This window comes from Silene latifolia, chromosome 11 (assembly GCF_048544455.1).
Source record: "Silene latifolia isolate original U9 population chromosome 11, ASM4854445v1, whole genome shotgun sequence".
NCBI classification, from domain to species: Eukaryota; Viridiplantae; Streptophyta; class Magnoliopsida; order Caryophyllales; family Caryophyllaceae; genus Silene; species Silene latifolia.
Window position 1 is genome coordinate 29,280,904 of NC_133536.1, and position 26,646 is coordinate 29,307,549.

The 26,646-nt window shown below is 38.5% G+C and overlaps 3 protein-coding genes across 4 annotated transcripts; 2 read left to right on the plus strand and 1 right to left on the minus strand.

Moving 5' to 3' along the window:
- Positions 1–11,682: 11,682 nt before the first annotated feature.
- On the plus strand, positions 11,683–14,168 carry LOC141611480 (F-box protein MAX2 homolog B). Its single transcript, XM_074430025.1, has one exon. The coding sequence runs from the start codon at positions 11,863–11,865 to the stop codon at positions 13,966–13,968; it is 2,106 nt and encodes a 701-aa protein (XP_074286126.1). The 5' UTR covers positions 11,683–11,862; the 3' UTR covers positions 13,969–14,168.
- Positions 14,169–15,288: 1,120 nt separating this feature from the next.
- Positions 15,289–18,552, plus strand: LOC141611481 (uncharacterized). 2 transcript variants are annotated; one of them, XM_074430026.1, is made up of 4 exons: positions 15,289–15,490; positions 16,276–17,199; positions 17,392–18,036; positions 18,199–18,552. In XM_074430026.1, exons 2-4 carry the CDS (start codon positions 16,303–16,305, stop codon positions 18,223–18,225), a joined length of 1,569 nt encoding a protein of 522 aa, XP_074286127.1. In that variant the 5' UTR covers positions 15,289–15,490; positions 16,276–16,302; the 3' UTR covers positions 18,226–18,552. The 2 variants fall into 2 exon arrangements, with proteins under 2 accessions (XP_074286127.1, XP_074286128.1); XM_074430027.1 differs by lacking the exon at positions 15,289–15,490 and adding an exon at positions 15,499–16,136.
- A 2,593-nt stretch (positions 18,553–21,145) lies between these two features.
- On the minus strand, positions 21,146–24,976 carry LOC141613185 (uncharacterized). Its single transcript, XM_074431925.1, has 4 exons — positions 24,840–24,976; positions 23,765–24,758; positions 22,922–23,293; positions 21,146–22,831 (listed from the first exon to the last, which is right to left on the minus strand). The coding sequence occupies exons 1-4, from the start codon at positions 24,974–24,976 to the stop codon at positions 21,146–21,148; spliced, it is 3,189 nt and encodes a 1,062-aa protein (XP_074288026.1).
- Between the last annotated feature and the right edge of the window lie 1,670 nt (positions 24,977–26,646).

Sequence of the window (26,646 nt, forward strand, 5' to 3'; positions counted from 1 at the left end):
AGTTTATTTTATATGTTTTAATGAAAGTATTTATTTTATAAAGCCCGGTTTAGTGAGGAGTCCGGTTATATTGTTAGCGTTAATTGATGGTTATTGGGTCAACTTATGAGTTGGACTTTACTATCAATTAGGGTTTTCATCTAGCCTCTCCTAAAACCTAAATTCTAATTATATACTAAGATTAGAGTTTGCATGGTTCACGAGCCTATGAGCCGTGTTGTGCCGTGTTGCCTATGAGATATTAGGTAAAGATTTTATTCTATAATAATATCTTTACATATCTTATATCTTAGTTAATATATTTGTTTATGGTAAAAGATATTCTTGTTTTAGGAAATCTTATCATAATCTTAGAATTTATGGTAAAGATAATATTTGGAAAGATTATATTCTATCTTTTAGAATATTCTTTATTATCTTTTATGGCTTTTAGGTAAGAGATAATAAGAAGATATAATTTGTAATTATATCTTATTATTTTCGGTTATTAGGGTTCTTGTAGAAACCGTGTAGCCTTCCTCTTCTTTGCCTATAAATACTTTGCTATTTACAACATCTAAAAGTGAGACCTTAAGCATAAAAATTATTTTCATATTTTAAAGAGCAAACCGTGTGTTTTTAACGAAAACCGATTTGTTAATTTTGAAAGGTCGTGTGTTTACAAAACTCGTATACTTGTTCTTTATTTATCGTTATAAGATAATAGTGCTTAGTTGATTTCTTAACTTGTTCATTAACGTGAACCTTTGTTAGAATCATTAGTGCTTTCTTATTAGCGTAAGTTAGTCACTCGAGTATTTAACGGTACTCATTGAGTTACAGCTAGAGTTAGTTGTACGAGTTGGGTTAGTAAATTTGTAATCCGTAGAAAGGTACTAAATTTATTAATCGAGAATAGTGGACGTAGGTTTCGACTTGTGAAACTGAACCACTTAAAAAATCCGCGTGTCTCTTCTTGTTTCGTTCTTTCGTTTACTTTGCTTACAATCGTTAGTTGATTAGTTAAAGTTTAATCAATAAACTTTAAATAATTAATTGCACACACACAATTGGAAAAGTTTTAAAAGTTTTAAATCCTCAATTCCCCCCCCCCCCCCCCCTCTTGAGTATTTTGGATCAATAGACTCTTCACCTTTGTCGTAAAGTTTCATTCTTTAATTGTTGTTGATGTTTAGTTGTTGATATTAATGAATTATTTGTGTTTAATTTCCATCCTAACCTCGCCTGAAAAATCGTCTTAAAATGAGTTGTGGTAGACTGTTTTGTATTGCGTTTTTGGAGCTGTGCAAGGCGGTTGTTGCGTTGGAATTGGACTGTTTCTTGGCTGTTTTGGGCGGGGACATGAGAGGAAGTGTTGGGTTGTTCCATGTAATTCGATTTGCCCGTCATGGCTCGGTTTTGGTCGGTGTTATTGAGGTTGTTGGTCTCGGTTTGGGTGGTCTTGGATCATTTTTGTGCTTGCTTAATTCTTTTGTATTTCCGTCTTAATCCTGCTTCGAGTATGGTCTTAGTATGGCTCATGAGGGGACGGTTTTTATACGCTGAAATAGACTAGTTCGAGCTGGCAAAATCGAGTTTACTAGGACGGGAGGTGGTTGCCTGTACATACGGAATTACAGTGTTAAATTACGTCTTGTTCACGCATATAAAACAACTCGTTTCAAATGTGTCTTTTATGGGCTATGGTTCACGGTTTTGGGTCTTAGTTGGGTTGTGCGTTGGTCTGACCATGGGCATGGCTGGGCAGCGGGGTGGTTGTGGCAACTGGCCGCGGACTGGCAGCACGGCCACGGATCACGGCGGCCATGGTGAGCACGGTAGTGGGTGTTTGTGCACTTGTTCTCTTTTTTTACTTCCACCCTTTTCCTTGTGGTTTGTGGTATTTTGATATTGAGTCCATCATGTTCTAAGTGTTGGGCTCAATAAGTTCAATTGGTTGGGTTGTATGCACTTTCTGGATGGGCTAACATATGGGCCAAGTTGTTATAGGTTATAGGTGGACCGATTTGTAAGCTTGATTATTGGGCTACATTTAGTTTATGGGTACTTGCGGAGTCAAGTTTGGGTCAGTCGAATGGTTTAATCTACGTCTCGTATTTTATATAACTTAATTCGTTAAATATCGTCCATTATATATATTTTCTCACATGACCAAATTGTTGAGCTTCACATGATTATATGTTTAAATTTTACATGAGTATTAAGTTGGGTCTAACATATCTTGTTGTTGGGCTTAATGTGAGTTAATTTGTTGGACTTCTTATAATTCGTTTATTGGGCTCATAAATGAGTTACTTGGACTTGGTCACATTTTATCTTGTATTTTATAAAACGTAAATTATGCATCATCACTCATTACATTTTATTTAACCGTCATGTTAAATTATAAAATGGAATATTCATTAATATAATACAAGCATGAGATATTTACTATAAGTACTTGTAAGAGTCATATTCTTGATAATGCCTTGTATTGCTCTGTTGTGAGAGTCTTGGTCCTATCGGATACTAGGGGTGAGCTATAAGCCCTCTAGTTGCGATATGATCGTCGGGATTGATGTTCCCACCCATACTCATGGTGAGATGCAAGCCATGAGTATGAATGTGACATTAATGGTCCCGTGTCATATGATGTTTGCATGATCATTCTTACTCTTATTGTGACTCAAGTGTGACGTTTTACATTGTGTGACTACTTGACATTCCTTGTTTACCCCTTTCGGACCTTTGGTTACGAGTGTGTGCCATGTTTCCGGATTGGGTTATCTTTCCTCTTTCGGACCTTTGGTTACAAGTGTGTGCCATGTTTCCGGATTGGGTTATCTTTCCTCTTTCGGACCTTTGGTTACAAGTGTGTGCCATGTTTCCGGATTGGGTTATCTTTCCTCTTTCGGACCTTTGGTTACGGGTGTGTGCCATGTTTCCGGATTAGGATATCCTTCCGCCTTTCTTCGGACCTTTGGTTACGAGTGTGTGCCATGTTTCCGATTAGAGGTTACTCGACCTTTGGTTACGAGTGTGTGCCATGTTTCGAGTCTTGGATACGATTGATATATCGTATGTCGAATCGGGTGACGTCCATCCCGAGAGTCTGGATCCAGGTTTAGACTAGGACCGTATTATGATCGTCGTCCTACCAAGAGGTTGGAGTCTAGATGGTTTGTCTTGTGAGTTCATACTAAGTATATGTCTTACACTTGTTGAGTCGTGTCAATATGGGTTGGTCGACTTGGTTGTTCTATGCCCTTTATTGCATATTCATCCTCATACACCATGCCTATTCTACTAAGAAAGTATTATGCTTGTTTCATCACGATCGTTCATTATATCTCCTTATTCTTCATTGTTCACATATGTTGCATGATTAATATGTTTGTTTAAGTGTTGTTTGTTACTTGCATTTCGACATATTGTGGCTGGGAGAACCTTGAGTTACTCCCCACTGACTGTGGCGTTCATGTTTACATGAATGATAGGTGGTGAAGATGCTTACGTGGGGAAGACGTGTGGGCTAGCGAGAACTAAACCCTCGGACCTTAATTTCTAATTTAGAAACCCTTTATTTGTTTATTCGTGAGATATCTTTTCCCTGCTTTCTAGACTTGGGTTGTAATAACCTAAATTTGTCTATTTTAGTAATTGTTTCATTTTGTTTTGGCACCCGCGCTTTAATCTTTAACTTGTGATCTAAAAGTTTTTAAAATCTCCTAAATTTCCGTATTAATTTATTAGTTATATTTCCGCGTTATCGCGGGGTGTCACAAAGTTCAATCTCTTGTTCTTCATTTTATTCAAGCAATCAATTTAATAAGCTTATTTATCTTCATCCTTATTGGTATATTTTCTTTACTACTCTGTATTTTCTTGTTTTATTCATCAATTTACATTGCCTTAGTTTGTATCTCCTTTGTTGTTGAATGTTTACGTTGCTTATAATTAAAGTTATCATCTTTTTGCTTAATTTCATCTTAATTAAGGTTTAATTAGTTTATTATCATCTTAAATGTTGCCAATTGCATGTTTTATTGTAGAAATCATATTATCGCCATGTTTATTGTCCAAGCATCCAACTTTATTAATTGTCTTGCCACAACAAACATGATTAGTGAGTAGTCTATTTATTAGGGTGTGATTAGACCCCAACATTGAGTTGTTCACATATTTGATTTCACTAAATTAGTTATTAAAAGGGGATTTGTTGGGTTAACTAAGGGATTGACTTGATATTTCTCCATGGAAATTGTAGTTGAATTTAGACCCTTGACCGTCAATGGGAGTTGGCTAGGCTTGGAGTTGATGCACTTTATGTAGAGTAAATGCCTACTTGAGTTGAACTCGGGAGGGAGAACTTGAGAAGTGTGCCTTTAGTTATTGGTTTGAAATCGGCCCTTGGGAGAGGGAGTGAGATGACCGGGGACTATCGCGGACCTAATGACTTGAGTCTTGGTGAGAGGTGAGCGGAAATAGGCCAATTTCAGTGACACTTGACCCTAGAGTTGAGATTTTGATCCATGACCTCGGGAGGGAGTTGGATTAATAGTACTAGTGTCCTATTTTGTACCCATGAGGGAGACAATAGACGACCTAGAGGCGTTCCGCCCGACATCTACCCTTTCACAACTAAAATAACGAAATTAAGTGGTGAAACACGAGTGTTGGTGGTTGAAGTCACGCCCTAGGCCTCTCATTTATTGATTAAAACCCGTATTCAATCGCTCGTTTCTTGATCTTAACATTACTTAGTTTATTTACTACATGTTATTTAGCTTAGTTGTTAGATAATATCCCAAACTTGCTCTTATTAGACTTAGCTAAACTATTGGACGGGACGATTAGTAGTCTAATTTTGCTCCTCATGTTCGACCCTTACTAGTGCAACGATACATGCACTTGCGAGATTAAGACTTATACCATCAAGGAACTTAAACCAAAATAAAACCGTGACTCCTCCTCCCACTAGCGCCACTATGCGCGGCGGAACTTGTAGATCTGAGTCATCTGACGCTTTAAGAATGTTGTAGTAGTGTGCCTCCAATTTTGGTGGTGTGAATGCATTTGATTGGGTGGTTTTGTCTGATTTGGAGGGGAAAATGAGGGAGATTGTTGGGTTACTACAACCTACAAACGGTGGAAGGGAATAAGCGGTGGGGCTAGTTCGATGGTGGGTCTGGGGTGGGTGGGCTAGTTTTTGTTCGGTGATGGAGATGAGGGGATTGGTGATAGACGTGGTGTGGGATCTGATTTTTGGTGTTTGGTGAGATGAAGGAGATGTTTAAAGATGATGACAAGTTTAGGTTGACTAAATAAGGTTATAGTCAAGGAAACCGTTTGTCAAGGTTTCTCTTCTATGGGTTCAGAGCAAGTTAAAAATGTTGTAATAGTTAAGATTATTCTCAGTTAAACATTATGTGGGATTAATATGAGAAGAGGACACTTAGTTTAGATTATTCCCCATGAGTAACCCTTAATTTTCCCATCTCTAAACTAGTATTTTACTTTCTTGAAATTATCAAAGAACTTGGTTCATTAACAAACTCAATGCTACCTCCAATGGGAAGAACTTTATTTCTAAAGTTCCTATTGACAAACTCGAGGCTAAGAAGTAAGAACCACCATTGCACTTGCTTTTACCATCATTTTTTGTCAACGTTTTCCGTTTAGCTACGAGGAAGTACACTAACATCCGTTAAGTTTTAGTAACTACTCCCTCCGTACCAGACCAAAGGTAACACTTACTATAAACGGACGTACCACACCAAAGGTAACATTCCTTATTTGGCCCACAACATTACCAAGTTATCCTTATACCCATTTGATATTTACACAAAATGTCATTACATACCCCACCAACCAACCCACAATTAAACCTACAATTACATACCTCACCTATTTTTTCTCTCTTTACCCTTACTTTTTCCACTTTTTCTTAAATACTCCAATTTTCCCTACGTTACCTTTGGTGTGGTATGGAGGGAGTATTATATAAGACAGTTTCATGGTATAAAAAGGCAGATCATTCATTAACAATAAATGAAAGATCTTTTTTTTTATCTACAGAAATAGACCGTCTCACATGTAATTTGTGGTTAAATTTAGTGTAAAACTATGATTGTTAGTCCAGTAATTGATCAGTGGGACCCATGATAACATTCTTTTTTTTTTTTTTTTTTTCTGCGAACCCATGATAACATTCTAAGAACATACTTTTAGCTAGAGCTGACGAGTCTGGCCCGATCCGAATGCGACCAAACTATTAGTAATGTCCATGATAACATATTTACGGAGATGCACAAAGTGTATGAGGGTAGTTACGACCTTTGAAATATCTTAAGATATTGTGCTTGTTTAATTCACATCAACACATGCCGTCAAGTTTCCTATATATTGTTCAATATTTCTTTTTAAATACTTTCTCCATTCAACTTCATCCTACCACTTTAATTTATCACTTTTGCCAACGTGTGTTTTACGCGGTAAATATCGTTAACTTCGTATTTGCAAAAGTTGTAAAAGTTAGATATTTTTAATGTACTTGTAAAGACGAATTAAACAAAATCTCATATGAATATATTTTCACTTATGTATTGAGAGAAAATGGAAATTAAATGTTTATTTGTGAATAGTGTAAAAAATTGAAAGTGATATAGTGGAATTGAATAGAGGAAGTATGAGTACTAAATATTCTTTTTAAATATTTTGTCAAATACACTTTTTTATGTTAAAAACACTTTCGGTCTTCTACATTTGTATTTCGATTAAAATGTCGATTTTATCACCTTCGATCAAGGGGGGACATTTGTGCAAAACAATTATATGTACTAATTTACATTATCCGATTTGTGAATTATTTTAATAACAATAATAATAAGGGTTACCTTGATTATATGTAAAACAATTTGTATGTAGTTTGCTTAACCATATCCTGTCTTTTACTCTCTTTATTTCGGTCATTTATTTACTTTGATTTTGGCACAAAGATTAAGAAAAGAGAAGATGATCGAATATTGGATGACAAGTGGACCAAATTAATATAAAGGATAAAACTGTTCATCAAAAGCATTCTCTAAATAAAAAAGTAAATAATTGATTGAAACAGCTAAAAAAAAAAAAAAAGTAAACAAACAACCAAAACAAATAAAGTAATACTCTAATTTTCAAACCTTATACTTGACATTAGTACAATACGAAACATGTTTGGTTGGGGTATTTTGGAATGGAATGGTTATTCTAATGTTTGGTTGATGTATTTTGGAATAGAGTTAGAATTCTGATGGATTCTCATTCCACCTCAACCCACTGAAATCTCATACCCACCTCTTTTCTATGGATTCAAACTATATTCCTTCATATTTATTTTTCTAATTGACCAAACATATTTTAAAAGGTATGAAATTAGAACTCATACCCCTATCATTTTTCATTCCAATCAATTCTATTCATAATTAGTGAACCAAGCAAAATAATAAAATCAAAAAAGGACCCACAAAACCTCATCACAAGGGAATTATCCATATTCTTTTGCAGATAAGATACAAAATGTAATGTACGAGGGGACGTGCATTGTTTCTAAACATTATATCAATTAGTCAAAGACGAGTCAGAGTAAGTGACGGGTAATGCCACTTATAAAACGGATAAGGGGGATAAGGTGGGGGCACCCCTATGTGCTTCCCTCTCTCCTCTGTTTGGGTCATTTGTGAGAGAAAATGATATTCGTTACTCCAAAATGACGGATACGTGTCGTCTTTAATGAGATTTTGTGACATTATATACATGGCAACTTACTTTAATGCGTGTGTATCGACTGTATCTGGTCATTAAATGAATCACTTGTTTTATCCGCGGAGAACAAAGTAGCCGTCCACGAATTATTAGCTTTGTTGTGACAACCGTTAAATTTTGTTTAAGACGGATATAAGAATATTATTTTAGCTTACACTTAAAATGGGATAAACACTATCATATAATGATAATAAAGACAAATTTTTAATATTTTTTCGACAACATATTATATAATTTAATATATATTTAAGTCTTAAATTTAAAATAAATAGTACCCATCAAAAAATTTGTGTGCGACAAAAGTGTCCAGATCCAAATTTACTCACCCACTTGTATTTTATTGTTAACGTTTTTCAAGTTGGGGTCGACTTCATTAAGGCCTTGTTTGGATAGGAAAAAAGGAGGGAAAGGGAGGGGAGGGGGAAGGAGGGAAAAGAAAGGAAGGGGAGGGGAGGGGAGGGAGAATGGAGGAGGTGATTTTCCCTCCAAATCTCTTTTATGTTGGTGGGAAAATAATTTGCGCTTGTAGGAGGAAATGGAGGATCTATTTTCCTCCCCTCCAAATCCCTCTACTTTCATTTTGCTAACCAAACAATGGATTTCTCATCCTTCCAATTCCCTCCCCTCCCTTTCCCTCCAAATCCCTCAATCCAAACACACCATAAGGGTTCATTGTAGATTTGTAGGACACTTGCTACATGAATGAGTTCTTAATTGAGATATGCTACGTTACGTTCATGAGTTTTTGGGATCTTATTGATTATCTTGTTTAACTTATCGTAATTTATTTTCGCAATAATCAATAAAACTCGCAATACGAATTTTACTTAAGGCATACTTTTCTTATACGAGTCTTTCTATTACTATACTCTACCAAAAAAAAGCTTAAACCTAATTATTTTAATTCCTAACCTTATAACTTCTCAGATAATAATCTTTTTTTCAATTATTGATGATAAGTTGAATCTGAAACATATATAATCAGGTAATTGCAAATTATTTATAAAAATAAAGAAGTCTTATATCTTGTGGTTTTATAAGATTTATCAATGACGGAGTATCATTTATCAAAGTCTTCAACGCTATCTAAAGTAGTTTACTTTTAATATTCACTGATGATGCGTGGTGCTCCGTTCGTCGTTATACACCGATCTTCTACTTTAAGACTTATAAGGTCACTGCGATATTAACTACTTACGGAGTTGTTGCCGCTAGACTTTCAAGAATAAATTTCCAGTATAAAACAGTGTGTTTACAAGATTTCTCATCCCCCTTATTATACTAAAAGAATAAGAGATCTTCAATATTTTCCCGTCTAAATGAAAACTAATCTATAATTGGGCTTCATTATACCATATCTAAAATTGGGCCATATTGTTTAATTTCATATACGGAGTAATAAATATATAATTCTAGCCCATTTAAAAGGGATAATATATTTCAATTTGATTAGACATATCAATAGAATATTCTTATTCTGTTACATAAATAAAATTGTACTCATTATAAGTATGATGTGAAAACAATATTTTACTATTATTATTTTTAAAACTAAACTTGATGACTACAATAATTACCTAACGGTTATATTACGCCTTTAGTGGATATAATAATATAATAACAATACTTTTTTAAAACAAAGTTAACAAAATAGTTCGATTAAAATCGGCAATCTTATACGGATTAAAAGTGTTGAAACTACTTTTTTTTACAATTTAATACAAAACATTACTATACTAATTTAAATTTTATAATTAAATGTCAACCGTAGTTAAATACTATTAATATAATTGTCTGATTAATTTACAAAATGCCTTTACCCATTATAAATTTGATGTATTACGTGCGTTTTTGGGGATTTTTTTTGTTTTGTTTTCTAACTATGCAGTACAACTGGGTAGCAGAGAAGAGAAAAAATGAGAGGGACAAAATGATAAAAAAAAATGTACTGTAATGAATAAAATGTGTACTGCGAAAATAAATACTGGTCGTTTACCTTATTTGTTTTGGTTATATTTTTATCTAAAGCATATTTGGGTGTCATTCATTATGTTCATCAATTTCACTCATTTCTCGACTCAAAAGTAGACTTGATTAACAGGTCATTCAGTTATGTTTTGAATCCGGTTAAACCGGTTTGATTTAATCGGGTGACCTTAATTTTGGCTTCAGTTCGATTTCTTTCAGGTTCATTTTGATAAGCCATTTTTATCGGTTTGTGCTCTTTTGAAACGGGTATGGTACAATAATGGTCAGGCCAAAATCAGTTGTGGACTTCTGGTGATGTTAAGGTCATAATTCTCTTGAACTAGGGTAAAACAATTGCTTTAGTGTTTCTTATACTTTTTAATTTGAATATAATAATTAAAAATGTACTTATAACAAATAAAACATCAATGAAAAACTCTAAAATATGAGTACGTTTATAAGAAAATACATATTTTTCAATTAGGTCAATCAATTTAATTATTACCAATACAAATACTCCCTCTCATCCAAATAAAATGTAACACTTCTCCAATATATATGAGGAGTATTATATTGAAGTGTTAAGTGTTACCTTTAGTTTGGATGAGAAGGGGTATAATTCAGATTCAATTATCATTCCGTAATAAAAAATTTAGGGGGTGTTTGGTTAGGACAAGGGAAAGGGAAAGAGAATCGAAAAGGGAAACGAAGGGAAAAGAATGGGTTCTCCTTTGATCTTACCACATGTTTGATTTAAAATGGGTAGAGGAATAATAATAAAAAAATACTCAAAACCACCTCACTTCTAACCACCACAACTGGCCAAGAACCAACCAATTGGCACTAACTTCAGGCACTGGTCGACGTCCTCAACCCCACACCTTCCCTGCGCCGGTGATCGCAACCCCACGCCACTCTCACCCTTATCGAAACCCACCACCCCTCGTCGGAATCATCCACCTCTCACAACAAACACCACAACAAACACCAATAAAACCTATCTCACACCCTCGAAATCACCTTTCTCACTTCCCAAAACATCATATCTAGTGTTTTGGGGAGTGGAGAAGGTGGTTTCGGAGGTGTGGAATAGGTTTTATTGGTGTTTGTATATTAAAGGTGGTTGATTTGCGTGGTGTTGGCGGTCGAAGGGAGGCGCCTGCCATGACGGCCGGAGATAGGCGGCACCAACGTCAGTTGTGGTGTCCGTGATGGTGGGGGTAGCGGGTGTTGGTAGTGGATGGTGTGTGATGTAAGTGCATGGTATTTGTTTAGAGGGTTTGGGGTAATTCATGCATGGAAAATGGGTAAAGGGTAACAAAAAAATGACTAAACAAACGTAGGAATAGAAAGAATTCTTTTCCTTTCTCTTTCTTTAATACCCTTAATAAAGGTCCTCTTAGATCAATCGCATTCGATACAAATTAAATCGCGCAGATTAAATCGAGGTGTGAAATAGGTTTTATTGGTGTTTTCAATTTTTCTCTCTATTTATATGAGATCTTGTTTTATTCGTCTGTACGAGTATATTAAAAAATACTCCCTCCGTTCTGATCATTTGTTGTCCTTTGGTTTTGACACAAAGACCAAGGAAAGGGGGAGGGAGCCAATTACTAAATGACAAGTGGAATAAATTGGGTGTGAATGATCAAATTATTTATCAAATTCATTTTTAAAATAGAAAGGACAACAAATGATTGAGACACCCCAAAATGGAAAAGGACAACAAATGACCGGGACAGAGGGAGTATCTTTTTATAATTTTTGCAAATACATAGCTAACGATATTTATCGCGCAAAACACACGTTGACAAATGTGAAAAAGTAAAGTGGTAGAGTGAAGTTAAATGAAGGAAGTATTCAGTTATTCACTATTCAGATAATTCATATCGAATATTCAATCAATTATAAATTTCCGGGTCTACCCACAAGGACAAATATTAGACCAATAATAGAATGAATAAATCACCGATCTGATATAGTGTCATAAATCATACTCAATCACTCACTTGTCACCAGTCACCCCACTCCAAACTCTCTCACACAAAACACCAAAACAATCACTTCCCCAATCACGTGGATTACCTTACCTCCTTACCTCCTTTCCCAACCATGCCAAACCTAACCCGAACCACCATCCACGACCTACCTGACGCAATCCTAACCACAATCCTAACCATCATAACCGACACCCGAACCCGGAACTCAACCTCTTTAGTCAACCACAAATGGTCAAACATCGAACGCCATACCCGGACCCACCTAACCTTACGTGGCAACATCCGTTACCTTCTCTACAACCTTCCTAAGTGCTTCACCAATGTCACCCACCTCGACCTCTCGGTTCTTTCCCCTTGGGGAGTTTCTTTAGACACCGCGGCCTCGTCGAGTCTCGAGGCCGCGGTGTTTCTTTCGCATCGCTTGCAATCAGCGTTTCCTAATGTTGTTGATTTGACGGTTTACTCGCGATTACCGTCTTCAATTTTGTTTATTTCCCAGGCGTTTCCGGGTTTGAGGAGGATTAAGCTTGTGCGGTGGCACCAACGGCCGCAATCGATTGTTGTCGGGTCGGATTTTATGGGTTTGTTGAGGGATTGTGAGGGTTTGGATTCGATTGATCTTTCGTGTTTTTATTGTTGGACGGAGGATGTTCCGCCCGCGTTAGAAGCTTATCCGCGAGCCGGGTTTCGGTTGGTGAAGTTGAATTTGTTGAATTTTGCCCTTATGGAAGGGTTTAAGGCTGATCAGATTCTGACAATTACGAGGATTTGTCCTAATTTGAGGGATTTTAGGGTTGGGTGTATGTTTGATTCGAGGTATTTAGGGTTTCTTGGGGATGATGCTCTTGTGGGTATTCCTGGAAATTGTAAGCATCTTAGGGTTCTTCATTTAGTGGATATTTCGTTGGCCGAAAGGGAATTTGATGATCAAGGGTATTGTAGGGAGGATGCAGGGTTTAGTATCCAGGGTTTGGTCGGGTTTTTTTCCGGGTTGGGGGAGATTGAGGAGTTGGTGTTGGATGTTGGGAAGAATGTGAGGGGGAGTTGGGTTGCTTTAGAAGTTTTGGGATCGAGATGCCCGAATTTGAGGGTACTTGAGTTGGGTTGTTTTCATGAGATTTGTAAAGCTATTGAGTCTCACCTTGATGGAATTGCACTTTGTCATCGGCTTGAGTCGTTGTCGATTAAGAACTCGGCGGATATGATTGATTCGCAGTTGATTGAGATTGGGAGAGGGTGTTCTATGTTGAGGAAGTTTGAGGTTAGTGACTGTAGGAATATTACTATGAGGGGGTTGAGGACCTTTGTTTGTTTGCTTAGGAAGACGCTTGTGGAAGTAATGGTTTCGCGTTGTAGGCAGCTAGATGCCTCGGCTTCAGTGCAAGCTGTTGATCCCATTTCTAGTCGGATTAGAAGGTTGGGTATCGATTGTGTATGGGGTGATGAGGAGGCTGAGACCCGTAGAGAGCTAGGTTTATTTGGTAACGGTTTTGATCTAGATGATAGTGAAATTGAGGAGAACCGGGTGACTAAGAGGTCTAGGTTGTCATCTGTTGGTGAAAGTTCTTATGCGAATGGAAGTAGTAACAATGGGTTTACAGTCAGATCATGGGATCGTCTTGAGTTTTTATCGCTTTGGATCGGAGTGGGACAGCTATTAGCACCGTTGGAAAATGCTGGACTTGCTGATTGCCCTAATTTGAGGGAGATTCATATCAAAGTGGAGGGTGATTGTCGAGAGAGGCCGAAGCCTTCCCAAACTAGCTTTGGTATTGATACATTGATCCGATACCCAAAGTTGTCGAAGATGAAGCTCGATTGTGGGGAAACCATAGGCTATGCATTGACGGCTCCTTCAGGGCTTATGGACCTTAGCCTTTGGGAAAGGTGGTTCTTAAATGGTATCAGGAATTTAACACTCAATGAGCTTGACTATTGGCCGCCTCAAGATAGAGAAGTTAATCAACGGAGTCTCTCCCTGCCTGCAGCCGGCTTGATTTCGCAATGTTATTCTTTGAGGAAACTCTTCATCCATGGAACTACTCATGAACACTTCATGATGTTCTTCATTGGGATTCCGAACCTTAGAGATGTTCAACTGAGAGGGGATTACTACCCGGCTCCTGAAAATGATATGAGTACTGAGATGAGAGTAGACTCGTGTTGTCGTTTTGAGGACAAGTTAAACTCGTGTCATATTCGCCAGATTCCTGATTAAGCCGTCTGTCATTTGCATGTTTGATAAGAACAGAATGTTTGAATGTCCCATATTCTTTTGAAGTGTTGCAGTATTTTCTGCAATGACAGTTTTTTTAATTCATTTTTATGGTCACTTTAGATTGATTAGGATTAGGAGAATGATTTGGTGGGTTTGTAATACAGTAAACTAAACTGCATTGATTCTTTGGGTGCTTCAAATACTTGTCTAATAATTATGCAATTCTCTCACACATGTATTTTCTCTCGGTTTCATCCCATTACTGAACCTATTCATTCTTTAATCATTAATTAGTTACTCAACCATCAGTATTTATCCTCAACAAATGGAACGGATTTTGTTGTACATATTTGACCCGGCTTAACCTTAAAATTGATAGTGTCATCTGAAGGGATAGTTTACTGTTGGATTTGTGAGTTGTGACTTCAATAATTCAAAGTTGCAATCTGGATTTTCAACCACCACATTTAAGTTACAACTTACAAGCATCACAGTACCCCTAAAATACGAGTTCGTTACCATTACTATAATCCAACGCACGTGCAATAACTAATAAATAACACAACACTAGGCAGAAAATTGGGTATTTATAGACGGACTACTTTAACCATAAGACATACAACAAGTTGTATGATAGGGTCCAAAAATGTCATAACTTTAAGCATATTTGACCCGTATTTCACTTTAAACGGATATATCTATCTATAGTGAGACTAATTGAATTGGTAAAACGGAAATGTAGCAAATTAACCCCATAACTTATGAACTATGTGCAAATGAGCTCCCTAAGTTTCACTTGTACCAAATTAGCCCCATAACTTTCCAAAAATGTGGAATTAAGCACAAATCAAGTTTTTTACCATTTTTTTTAACTAAAACTTTTTTTTTTTATAAAAACTATTATAAATATATTTCTTAAATAATTAAATATAGTATTTACAAATTCAATGAAAAATGCGAACCAATTTTAATATAAAAAAAATTGGACATATTACTTTTTTTTACCATTATTAACAATTCTTATATTAGGAACATTTTTCGCTAAAACAAAATTAAAAAAATATTTGAACATGTTTTAATAAACAAGAATTTTAGGATTAAAATCTAATCAATATTTTTGAATTTCAATAATACTAAAATATTTAATTAGCAAATTTTATTCTTAAAAATAAGATATGTGGTTAATTGCACATTAAAAGAAACTTATGTGGTTGATTTGCTACATTAATAAGTTAAGAGGCTTCATTGCACCTAGTATCAAACTTATAGAGGTAATTTGCTATATTTTCAATTGGTAAAGCATTAAAGCATCAGAGGTTAAGTAAAGAAAACAAATGCGTACAAACTGGTTTATTCTTCACTTGACACAAACTACATGCTCTTTTATTATTCCATCACCTTTCTTTCTTCTTTTATTATACATAAAGTCGACCCAAAAAACAGGCTAATTTTGCAGCTCCTCCTTTATTCTTTTCTACCATGTAGCAATCATTTCATAAATTAAATCATCTGCCTTTTCTTGGTAAGTTTTATATTTTTTGAAAAGTTGTTTTAGCTGCCTTATTTCTGCCCGTCTTGATCATTTATTTACGCTCTTTATTCTTTGCGAGCAATTAAAGATAAACAAATGATTGGGACGGAGGGAGTAATTGTTAATGTATTTTAATTTCTGCGATTGAGTTAATAATGTTGAGGTATGACATGATTAATGTTATGCTTTCAGCTTGCTGTTATTACGATTTTTTTTGGTAAAGTCTGTTTTCATGTAATGAAAATCCTTTATATTTTACCATTCCCTGTTGGCTACCTGTAACTGTAAGGCAAGCCTTGGAAACTTTGGTCTAGGAAGGTGTGCACGAGTCGGAGATTGGATTGTCAGTACTCAGTAGTACTCCCTTATGACATTGATTTGAATATTGTTTCTTCATGGATCTTTTTTTGTAATTATAGGATTCTAACATGACCTGATACTGGAATTAGCAGAATGATTGTTACGGGTTCCATGTTTTTTTGAGTTTCTACTGTTTAATGTGCCCGTTTAAACGTGACAAATGGAGACGTTTTAACTTTGTGGACTTTCTGATAGCATTGCTAGATCACACTGTCTGTTCGAGGCAGAGCAGTACTGTTATATCCAGCACTGATCTATCGGATCTTCTGCTAAACAGGTTTCTGATAGCATTGCTAGATCACACTGTCTCTTACCTTTTCCCAAAATTCTCAAACTGCCATATCACTCGTGCTAATTTTGTTTGATAAGCAGGTTTATAGATTTACCGTTCTTTTTTATTGTGTCTATGAACATAGGCTTATAGCATTATACTAAAATATACAATGGAGGAACGCCAGTTAAACTTCAATCAGCCGCTGCTTTCTGTGAGGCGTGGCTCGTCAATGTCTGCTCTACCAGAAGTCAATCGCATGAAGGCCCACGATTCTAAGATAACTGTGCCTCCTCTTCCATACTACCAATCAGAACTGAAATCAGGCCCTGTAAGAAATCCCGGAGTTGTTCCTTTTCAGTGGGAACAGATGCCCGGAAGACCAAAAGATGAAAACAAGGTACCAAAAGACAAGAACTGGCAGCTAGCTGTCACTCCAAAATTGCCACCTGGGAGGATTCCTCGTGCCTTAGACATACCTTCAATGGCAAAAGGCCTAGCAGAATTTGAAGGGTCTGCGAAGGATGCAAAGGACAAGTATACTTCTAATTGTGAGGATGACAATGTGACCTTTGTTGATGCACATGACAATCTTTCTCGGACAGAGTCATTCTTCAGCTGTAGTGGTGGTGGAGTCGATGATCCAAGTATGGCAGATTCTGGTATTTTCACGGATCCCCCGGGACAGGAATTCAGGTTGGGTAGGTTCCTTCCTGCTGCTAAAACTGTGACTTCAGAAACTCCTCACTTTGTTTCTAGAAAGCATTCGGGAATTAGAGAGAAATTAAAGCCTTCTAGGAGGGTAATAAAATGGAAGCAGCATGCCTCACAGGGCAGGTTGCCATGTAAAGTGGATGGAAAAGAGGAAGACGACAAAGAAAAGGAGGACAAATATGTTAGAATGGCCGATATGTCTGATAAACTCTGTGGTTTGTTACCTAAGTTTTGTGTATTAAATCCAGTACCGGGGATGAGAGATCATGCACGGGCAGTATCCGTGGTTAGAAATGTTCGCACAAGACCTGAGTTGGCTGAGTATGCTAAATCATGCAGGGAGATTGAAAAACAGGTATCCATCTATCCATGAATAAGCTTTCTGGGACGTCCATGATTCCATAAATAAAGGTTTCACCAAAGTCTTTTCTTTTCTTCCTGTTATTTGCGGTCATTATGGTTGTGATGTAACCTTTCATCAACTCGAATTTCCATCCTCATCGTATTATGATTCTTTATCACAAATGGAACTTTTTTCGCTTTGCAGGATAAAACAGCCAGTCATAGAGGAAACATGAAAAGAGTGGCACATCAGCATGCATCTAAAACAGAACCATTGATCAACGAAGATTTTTGTAGCCGGATTATAACACCGCTTCAGGATGGATCACATCATTTGTTCCTTGATAAAGAAAAAAGAATTCAGGGTCTTCCCAAGGAATGTAAGGAGGTTATATCAATTCAGGGAGCTCAACAAACAACCATACTGGCAAACCTTGATGCTGAAAAGACCTTATATGTCGATTCTGAACCAATAGAACACTATCGGAATTCTATTTCAGGAAGAAACCCTTCAGTGGATTCACTGAAAGATATGAAGTCCATTACTTTTAGGGAGGAAAAACAAATATTTCCCTCTCGAGAAAAGACCTTTCAAGATTACGGGGAAGACTTACAAATATATCAGGATTTCAAGCGAGATATTGTGAAAGACGGTGTCAAGGAAAGCAGTGTGCTCACTTTGGGCCTACTCCTGCCCAAGTCTCCATCTGAATCCTGGCTCTCTCGGACACTGCCTTCAATGCCAACAAAGCAGCCGTATTCCAAGTTATATTATGGGAACTTGGCATATAGATCATCACCAATGTTGAGATCTTCTGATGTGCAGCATATGGTACTTCAGCCTGCCAGGGTATGTAAACAATTCAGTTTAGTTTGGATTCGAGTTGGTTATGAATACAAGAGCATCAACTCCCCACCAGTCGATCTAAGTGCTTCGAAACACTTATTCTACGGTTTTACTGATGTGATTGGTTCGAGTTCTGTTAACACTTTTTTTCCTGTTTTGTTTCAGGGACTCAGACCTATACTGGAAAGTTAGTTAGCTGAGTGCGGAGATTGGTTCGGAAGGCATTATCTCTGTGCAAGGAAGATTCATCAGGGAATTTGTATAGATAGTGCACAAATGAGCAAGCAACAAGGCGTCTAATTGGTCTGTAAAAGGTAGCCGTAGCACCAATTCTTACTTGTACCTATTCTGCTATTCATAATGTTGATTGTTTTCTATGTAAATGTAATTTATTTTCTTAAATTTTATTCGTCATTGATCGGTTTCTGATCGTGAACTACCTCTGTATCTGCTTAAAATGGCATCTCAATGGATGCCTCAAAATAAAAAGATTAACAAAGGATTTTGCTTTACGATAAATTGGTGCAAAATCGCCTTAGCCAAGTATATGTCCTATGTTTATGGACCTAATTGTCTGACTAGAAATAAACAGATCCGACAGAGCCTAGAAAAGTCATATAAGCAACCTTGTTTTTTTGTTGAGAGAAGGATTGTTTAAATGATTTGTCCTTTGCATCAAAAATTAAATTTCAAGCCCTTTTCGTTCATCTTATACAAACTTATTACTCGTAATTACTTTCAGTTTCATTTTATGGATATTGATTGGATAACATTTAATATTGGAATTTGGAAATATGAATTACAAAGAAACAACTCCAAAATCATAAATTCTCATTTACCATGCAATTTACAAGGGGAGTATAAAACTATTTAAACCAACATTTATTTTAGGTGACAATACATATTACCCATCTACACCATATATTTGTCAACTGGTGGTATAAGCTATTAATTGTTGTAATACTCCTTAAGTTACAACGGTTATACATAGGACCGTAAACGAGCCTATATGAGCTCGGGCTCGGCTTGAAGTTCATTGAACCTAAAAAATTGAAGCCCGAGCCCGGCTTGGAAAAACCTCGAGGTTGGCTCAAGTTCGAATCCAGCTCGTTTTGTCATTATATTATTTTCACTTTCTCACCTTTTAAATCTAACTAAATATAAATATTTTAAGAAAACAAATAGAATTATAAAACACTAAAAAAATTATAAATGCCTAAAAGACAAATAATTTGAAATAAAATTAATATTATACTCCCTCCGTACCACACCAAAGGTAACGTAGGGAAAAATGGAGTATTTAAGAAAATGTGGAAAAAGTAAGGGTAAAGAGGGAAAAAATAGGTGGGGTAAGTAATTGTGGGTCTAATTGTGAATTGGTAGGTGAATATGTAATGACATTTTGTGTAAATATCAAATAGGTATAATTATAACTTTGTAATGTTGTGGGCCAAATAAGTAATGTTACCTTTGGTATGATACGTCCGTTTATAGTAAGTGTTACCTTTGGTGTGGTACGGAGGGAGTAGTATATAAACATTATACATAAACAAATTATAAACAATACCAAGCGAGCTTTCGAGCCGAACTTGCTAAGTTCGAGCTCGAATTTAAGCTCAGTTGGACCGAGAACAAGCCAAACTTTAACCGAGTCGATTCCAAAAGTTCAAAGAGCCGACTCAGATCTTTTAGAGCCCTAGTTATACGTAAAATCCTAGAAAATCACAAATATTCAATCAATTATATTCCATCCATTGTACAAGTATTCATATTTATAACGTAAAGTATACTTCTTTTACTATTCAACATAGGAGCTAGGTTGCACGGACACTTCTCTTAATCAGCCGTTCCGTGTCGGACACCGACACTCATCGGACACACGCCTAAACGTGTCAGACACCTATAAAGCCGTGTCTAACTTCCTACATTTATTTGGACACGTGTCCGACGCGTGTCCATGGTATTTGGGCACGTGTCCGACGCGTGTCCTTGGTATTTTGACATTATTTGGGGTGAATGATGTTCTTTAGACGAAAAATGAGATGTCGAAAGAGATTGATTAGAATGTTCGACGCGTGTCCTTGGTATTTTGACATTAATTGGGGTGAATGATGTTCTTTAGACGAAAAATGAGATGTTGAAAGAGATTGATTAGAATATAGGTTTGGCTGGAAATGAAAATGAGTTACATAATCAATGCCAAATTTTACCTTCACATATTTAAATTTAATATCAAATACTTTTATAAAATAAAATCGAACTTTTAACTAAAAAAAATATATAATCAATCTCGCTTGTTCCCGCACCCCCATCTCCCTCCACCTGGCCTCAACCCAATCACGCACTCCCACGCCCTCCTCCTCATCACGGTCGATCTCAAGCCCTTCCCAAACCCGTTTAGCAACAATACAGTCTTTAAATAAATGGATACTAATTTCGAAAAAAGAATTGCATAAAGAGCAAAAAGAAATGTCACCTCGAACTCGAGTAGCTATATTCGCTCTTGTTGCCAACGCTTCATTGCACAGCTGCCAAAAGAAAAGCTTCACTCGGGGCCATACCGGGACATTCCAGAGCCTATTCCACAACCACTTCTCACGCTCCCAATTCGACGCACCACTCCAATCAATAGCCTCCCTCTCTCCTGCTAGAAGCCTATAAGCCGATTTAACAGAGTACAAGCCGTCCTTCTCCCTGCTCCAATACCACTCATCATGCGGTCTATTCGTGCTACGCCTTATGTTCCGAATCCTCTCATGCTCGAATGGTAAGAAAAGGGTCGACACCATATCCTCCCGCCACCCATTCCCATCAATTAAATCAGCCACAAGTAGTAGCTCACGCCTAGGACCACACGGAGAAAGCACCCTCCCCGAATGAGAGCACGGTATCCACGCATTCGCTCAAATGCGAGTAGAACGCCCGTCTCCAATTCTTCTCCTCAACCCGCTTTCCACAGCCCTCCTAGCTTCGAGAATACCCCGCCATGTGTAGCTAGGATTGTGCCCAAGCTCAGCTGTCATAATATTTCCATTGGGGTAGTATCGCGCTCTCATCATCCTAGCCCAAAGTCCCTTTGTTTCCGTCAAGAGGCGCCACACTTGTTTCCCAATTAGAGCAAGGTTAAAGAGATGAAAATCCCGAAAACCCATTCCACCCATACCCTTTGCATACACAGCCGTTGCCACGCAACCCAACTAATTCCTCGCTTGCCTTCCTCATGCCCCCACCAGAACCGAGATATCAAGGAACGAAGCTCGTCACAAAAATTAGCGGGAATTTTAAAAATACTCATAACATAGGTAGAGAGTGAATTGGCCACAACCTTTATAAGAACCTCCTTACCAGCCCTAGACAATATTTTCCCGCGCCATCCAGTCAACCTTTTACTGAGCTTGTCACGTAGAATATCCGTTAAAGCCTTCTTTGACCGCCCCACGACCGTAGGAAGGCCCAAGTACCGGGTGTGCTCGTCAACTTCAGAAATACACAATCGAGCAGCTAAGTTACTCCTCCTCTGTATCGGAATTCCCTTGCTAAAAGAAACGGTAATCTTATCCAAACTAACCAATTGCCCCAAAGCAGACTCATACCGGCGTAAAATAGAAGTGACTACATCAGCTTCCTCCACAGTCGCTTTAACAAAAAAGATACTATCGTCTGCAAATAAGAGATGCGAAACAAAAGGTGCTCGAGGTACAATTCGGATCCCATGTAGCGAATTATTTTCCACAGCCCGCCTCATAAGCCAAGACAAAACTTCCGCACAAAGGATAAAAAGATAAGGGGAAAGTGGGTCACCTTGACGCAAACCTCGAGAGGGAGTAAATTGACGGGACGGAGTGCCATTAATGAGCACCGAGAACGAGACAGTGGTGACGCAAGCCATCACTCGTGCTATCCAATTACTGTCAAAACCCATCACAATAAGAACCCGCTCCAAAAACTCCCACTCAATTCTGTCGTAGGCTTTGGCCATGTCTAATTTAATCGCCATGAATCCCTCAGCACTTCTAGAATTCTTCATATAATGAAAGAGCTCAAATGCAATAAGGACATTATCCGAAATCATTCTACCTGGCGTAAAAGCGCTCTGATTTTCCGACACAATATCACTTAGGAACAGCTTCAAACGATTAGCTAGCACTTTAGAGACTAGCTTATAAACCACATTGCACAAGCTTATCGGACGAAAATCACTCACCTTATCCGGGGCCTTCTTCTTTAGAATAAGAACGATATTTGTCTTATTAAATTCGGTAGGCATAGCATCACCTCGTAAGATTTTAAGAACAGTACTCACCACAGCTGGACCAACCGTACCCCAGTAAGTCTGAAAAAATAGACCATTCATGCCATCCGGACCCGGAGCTTTCAGTGGGTGCATCTGATTCAAGGCCTCCGTCACTTCCTCTTCGGTGTAATCTTTCATAAGGCAGGCATTCATCTCCGGCATTACTCGCTGCCCAATACCGTCTAAGACCTCAAAATTACTCGGATTTGAAGATGTAAACAATCGCTGGAAATAATCAATTGCCACTGCACCAATTCCTTCCTCATCAGTCTTAGCGTTCCCGTCGTCATCCACAAGTCGGGCTATGAAATTTTTCTGCTTACGTTCTCCTGCCCTTGTATGGAAGAATTTAGTATTACGGTCGCCATCTTTAAGCCATAGAGCACGTGAGCGTTGCCTCCAGTACTGCTCCTCTTTGCGCCTCAGTTCAGCCAATTCCGCAATTAATTTTTTCCTTTTCCCTATGTTTCCCACGGACCTCTCCCCCTCATTCAATTTATGCAACTGTTTATTTTTCCGGCAAATATCCTAATTAATCTCAGAAATCCGGGTCCCTTTCCAAGCTCTCAACTCCTTCGCGCATTCAGTCAGCACCCTTCCCAAATCAGCTCCTCCCCTCTCAACCCCTCGGTCTATAGCCTCCCGACACCCATCCTCCCCGACCCATATCTGTTCAAACTTGAAACCCCGCTTCTTCTTACCACCCGAATCCCTCTTATTCAAGCAAAGCTTAATCGGCGCATGATCCGACCATTCGCGATCCATGTAAGTAAGCTGAGCATAAGGAAATTTATCGATCCAAGAAGACGAACACATTGCCTTGTCGAGCATACACTGTCTATTTGGTTCACCCACTTGGTCATTGTCCCAAGAAAAATTGTACCCCTCCCAAGGAACATCCTGAAGCCCACACGCATCCACAGCTTCCCGGAAATCATTTATTTGCCACTGGGATCGACTCCCTCCCTTCATTTCAGTAGAAAAAAAGAATCTCATTGTAGTCACCAATACACACCCATGGCAGCGATGATTGTTGCCCAAGCAGCTTGAGTAAATCCCACGACAAATGCCTATCAGTAACATTAGGCCAACCGTAAAACCCCGTAATCCTCCATTCCCCACTCTCCCCCCGAATCGTGAAATCCATGTGATGTAACGAGGACGACATGAAGACACAATCGATCTCCTTCTTCCACATAAAAGCAAGCCCACCCGATCTTTCTGCACTATCCACTTCCAAGCCATAATACCCGTCTAACCTTTCCTTCACCCTCCTCATCTCACGACCACAAAGTTTAGTCTCACACAAAAACAATATGGTCGGGGCCTCCTTCCGCACTAAAGCACGGAGAGCACGAACCGTGTCGGGGTTGCCCAAGCCCCGACAGTTGACACTTAGGATATTCATTGGGCCCGGCGGGGTTGACCTCCGTCAACCTCCGCCTCAGGTATTAAGACGCCCCCGTCTAACGAAACTCTCGAACACTTTTGCACCTCAACGACAGGTAACTCCTCACAACCCCGTTTCTCCCCATGCTCTTTAACCATCGCCCTACCCACTTGCTTAGCTGCCACCATATCTGCCCGTACTAGCCGCTGCCAGCTACCTCCCGTCACTCCTCCTCCCTTCCCCCTTTTCTTCCCTCCTCCCACTGTAACCTGTTCCTCAACACTGCCCACCCCCGTATCCAGCTCCATGCTCCCCAAGCAAGAATTCGAAATCTCATCTCTTACCCCCCCCCCCCCCCCTCCCTCACTTTCCTGTCTATCACCTTCAGCACCACAAGCACGCACCAAAACCTCCTTCCCTCCTCTGCCACCATCAGCCTCAGTCACCATCACCACATTCTGCCCCTCTGCGTTAATCTCCCTCCCACGGACTTTACTCTCCCTGCCCCCGCTTCTCTCAACCTGCTCCCTCTGTTTCTTTTCTTCACTCTTTCGATATTTAAGTTCTAATGAGATAGCCTGCAATTTTTCGATCATTGAAGAAATAGCTCCCTCGGAATCAATAACACTCTCTGCATCAAAACATGGACGAAGATCCCGCGCTACCTTACCCCCTCCCTCTTTCACTGTTTTAGTAACCTTCCATGGCGAAGCTCGTAACCACTCCCCAACCTTCAAGTCTTCCTCCTCATAAGGCCCGTCTTCACAATCTTTCTCACCATGTCCAATTAGACCACACCCATAGCAATACGTAGGGAGGCGTTCGTATTTAACAATGAACTCAATTGTACGACCGTCCTTCATGCGAACAGGAACGGAAGCTTTTAGAGGCACCTGAATATCATATAGAACACGAATTCGAATGGCTCTGTCCAGTTCCGCATTTGGACCATGCTCTAGGCTAATAAATTTACCCAAACAGTTTCCAATCCTCTGAGCATTTGCCCGGTTAGTTCGACCCGCAATGGGTAGGTCGTAAACTCTTCCCCAGATAGGAAAACGAAAAAGCGATACATCAGTAATCTTACCCGCTGGGTTCGGTTAATTGAAGCACCACAAAAACTTCTCGAAGTGCCATGGCTGCCCTTCCAAAACCCTAGCTTTGTCTCTCGCTGCCCCAAACCGGAAAATGAACGTCTTTTCCTTCGCATCAACCACGTTGCCCAACATAGGTTTCGACGAATTCCACAACTTATTCATCGTATCGATCGCAACTTTAACGTTGATGGCTCTTGATACCCATATTTTCCCAATCAGGTTATCAGAGTTGCCGATATCCCCCCCCCCCCCCATCATCATCCCATTCGATCGAACCCTCATGATCCCCCATAGGCTCTTTCCCGTCCCGATGATGGCCCCTCGAAAAACTTGGCATTCGACACCTGCACAAGAAAAATGAAGAACAAAAAAACAAGCAAGAACAAATATAGAAACTGTTCCCACGATAAAAAACCGTGAGAAGAGCCTCGAGAAAGAGGATGGAGACAAAGATTTTTTGACAGAGGACCCTAGGTAACCCTAGACCGGGAGAATTTTTTACTCCGTATTAATTGTTGTAATACTCTTTAAGTTACAACGGTTATACATAGTGTGGGGTAATATCCGTATAAGACCCTTTAATTATAGGATTATAACGCAAATTTTATATGCAAATAATTGTCATAAACGAAAACAACAATGAAACGATAAAGATCAAGGAATAACCTTCGGTCCTAGTGCAAATTGGCAATGAGAGATCAAAGTAGATCTCCTCCTAAATGATGCACCCAAGATCGTCCGAGAAATGCCCTTGTGCTAGAATGAATCCTCTAATTGCCTTGCAATATTGAGAGGATTGTTTTGTGAGTTTTCGTTGGATGAGAGATCCGAATTTTGAGAGGCAATTTTCTCAAAACCCTAAATTTTTCTCAAATGAATGATTAGGGCAAATAGGAGAGGAAGCTCTCCTTTTGAGCTTGGTTCGGCCGTGAGCTTTAGATGGGGAGAGTGGGCTTTCCACTTTCTCTTATTCTTAACTCATGGTACGACCCGAAATGCGCTAAATGTATATGACACGGTTTCATTATAAACTGTCATCGGTTATCGGATATTAAAGCATCAACTAATAACACGGATTAGTTGAATCATTAATACGTGTCCGACAAAGACAATATCGTATAATTAATTTATCCAATATACATTAATCAAATATAAATCACTTATATTTAATTTTACGAATTAACCGCTTAATTCGTCTTTAGCCATTTTTATTTAATCCGTATTAAATAAAATATCTCAACATCACATTTTGACTAATTATTAGTCAAATAACTCAGACTAACTGGTTAGTCAAATTTGGCATCTACATGACTGTATTTTCATACCGTCACATCTCTCAAACGTATCCTATAGGTGTGACTTTTAGGGACCAGTTGATCACCGCCATCTGTATGACAATAACGTCAAACTTATCTAGCAAGCCAACCGTTATTGATAAACGTGGACCAATGATTATGATACAAAAGTATACCCTTTGATCCTTTTAAAGATTTATAAGTCCTTGCACTAATCGTAAAGGACACCAGCCCCAACAAGCTCCCACTTGTCCGTACAAGTGTATGTGCAATGACGTTATCCGCACTAACTGGAGGACACCACCTCCAACAAACTCCCACTTGTCCGTACAAGTGTATGTGCGATAACCGATTCTCATATTCATTTAAAATTTCTCCCACTCAATGTAAAACAATTTGCAGATCCGGATCCGCAAAGGTCGTATTTTACAATCGATCTGTATCTAGAGTGGTTTCCCCGACTAGAGAGTAACTTAACTGATAAAACGAATCAGTATCCGAGCATGGCCATGCATTTCGATTCTGACTCCTCGAGTG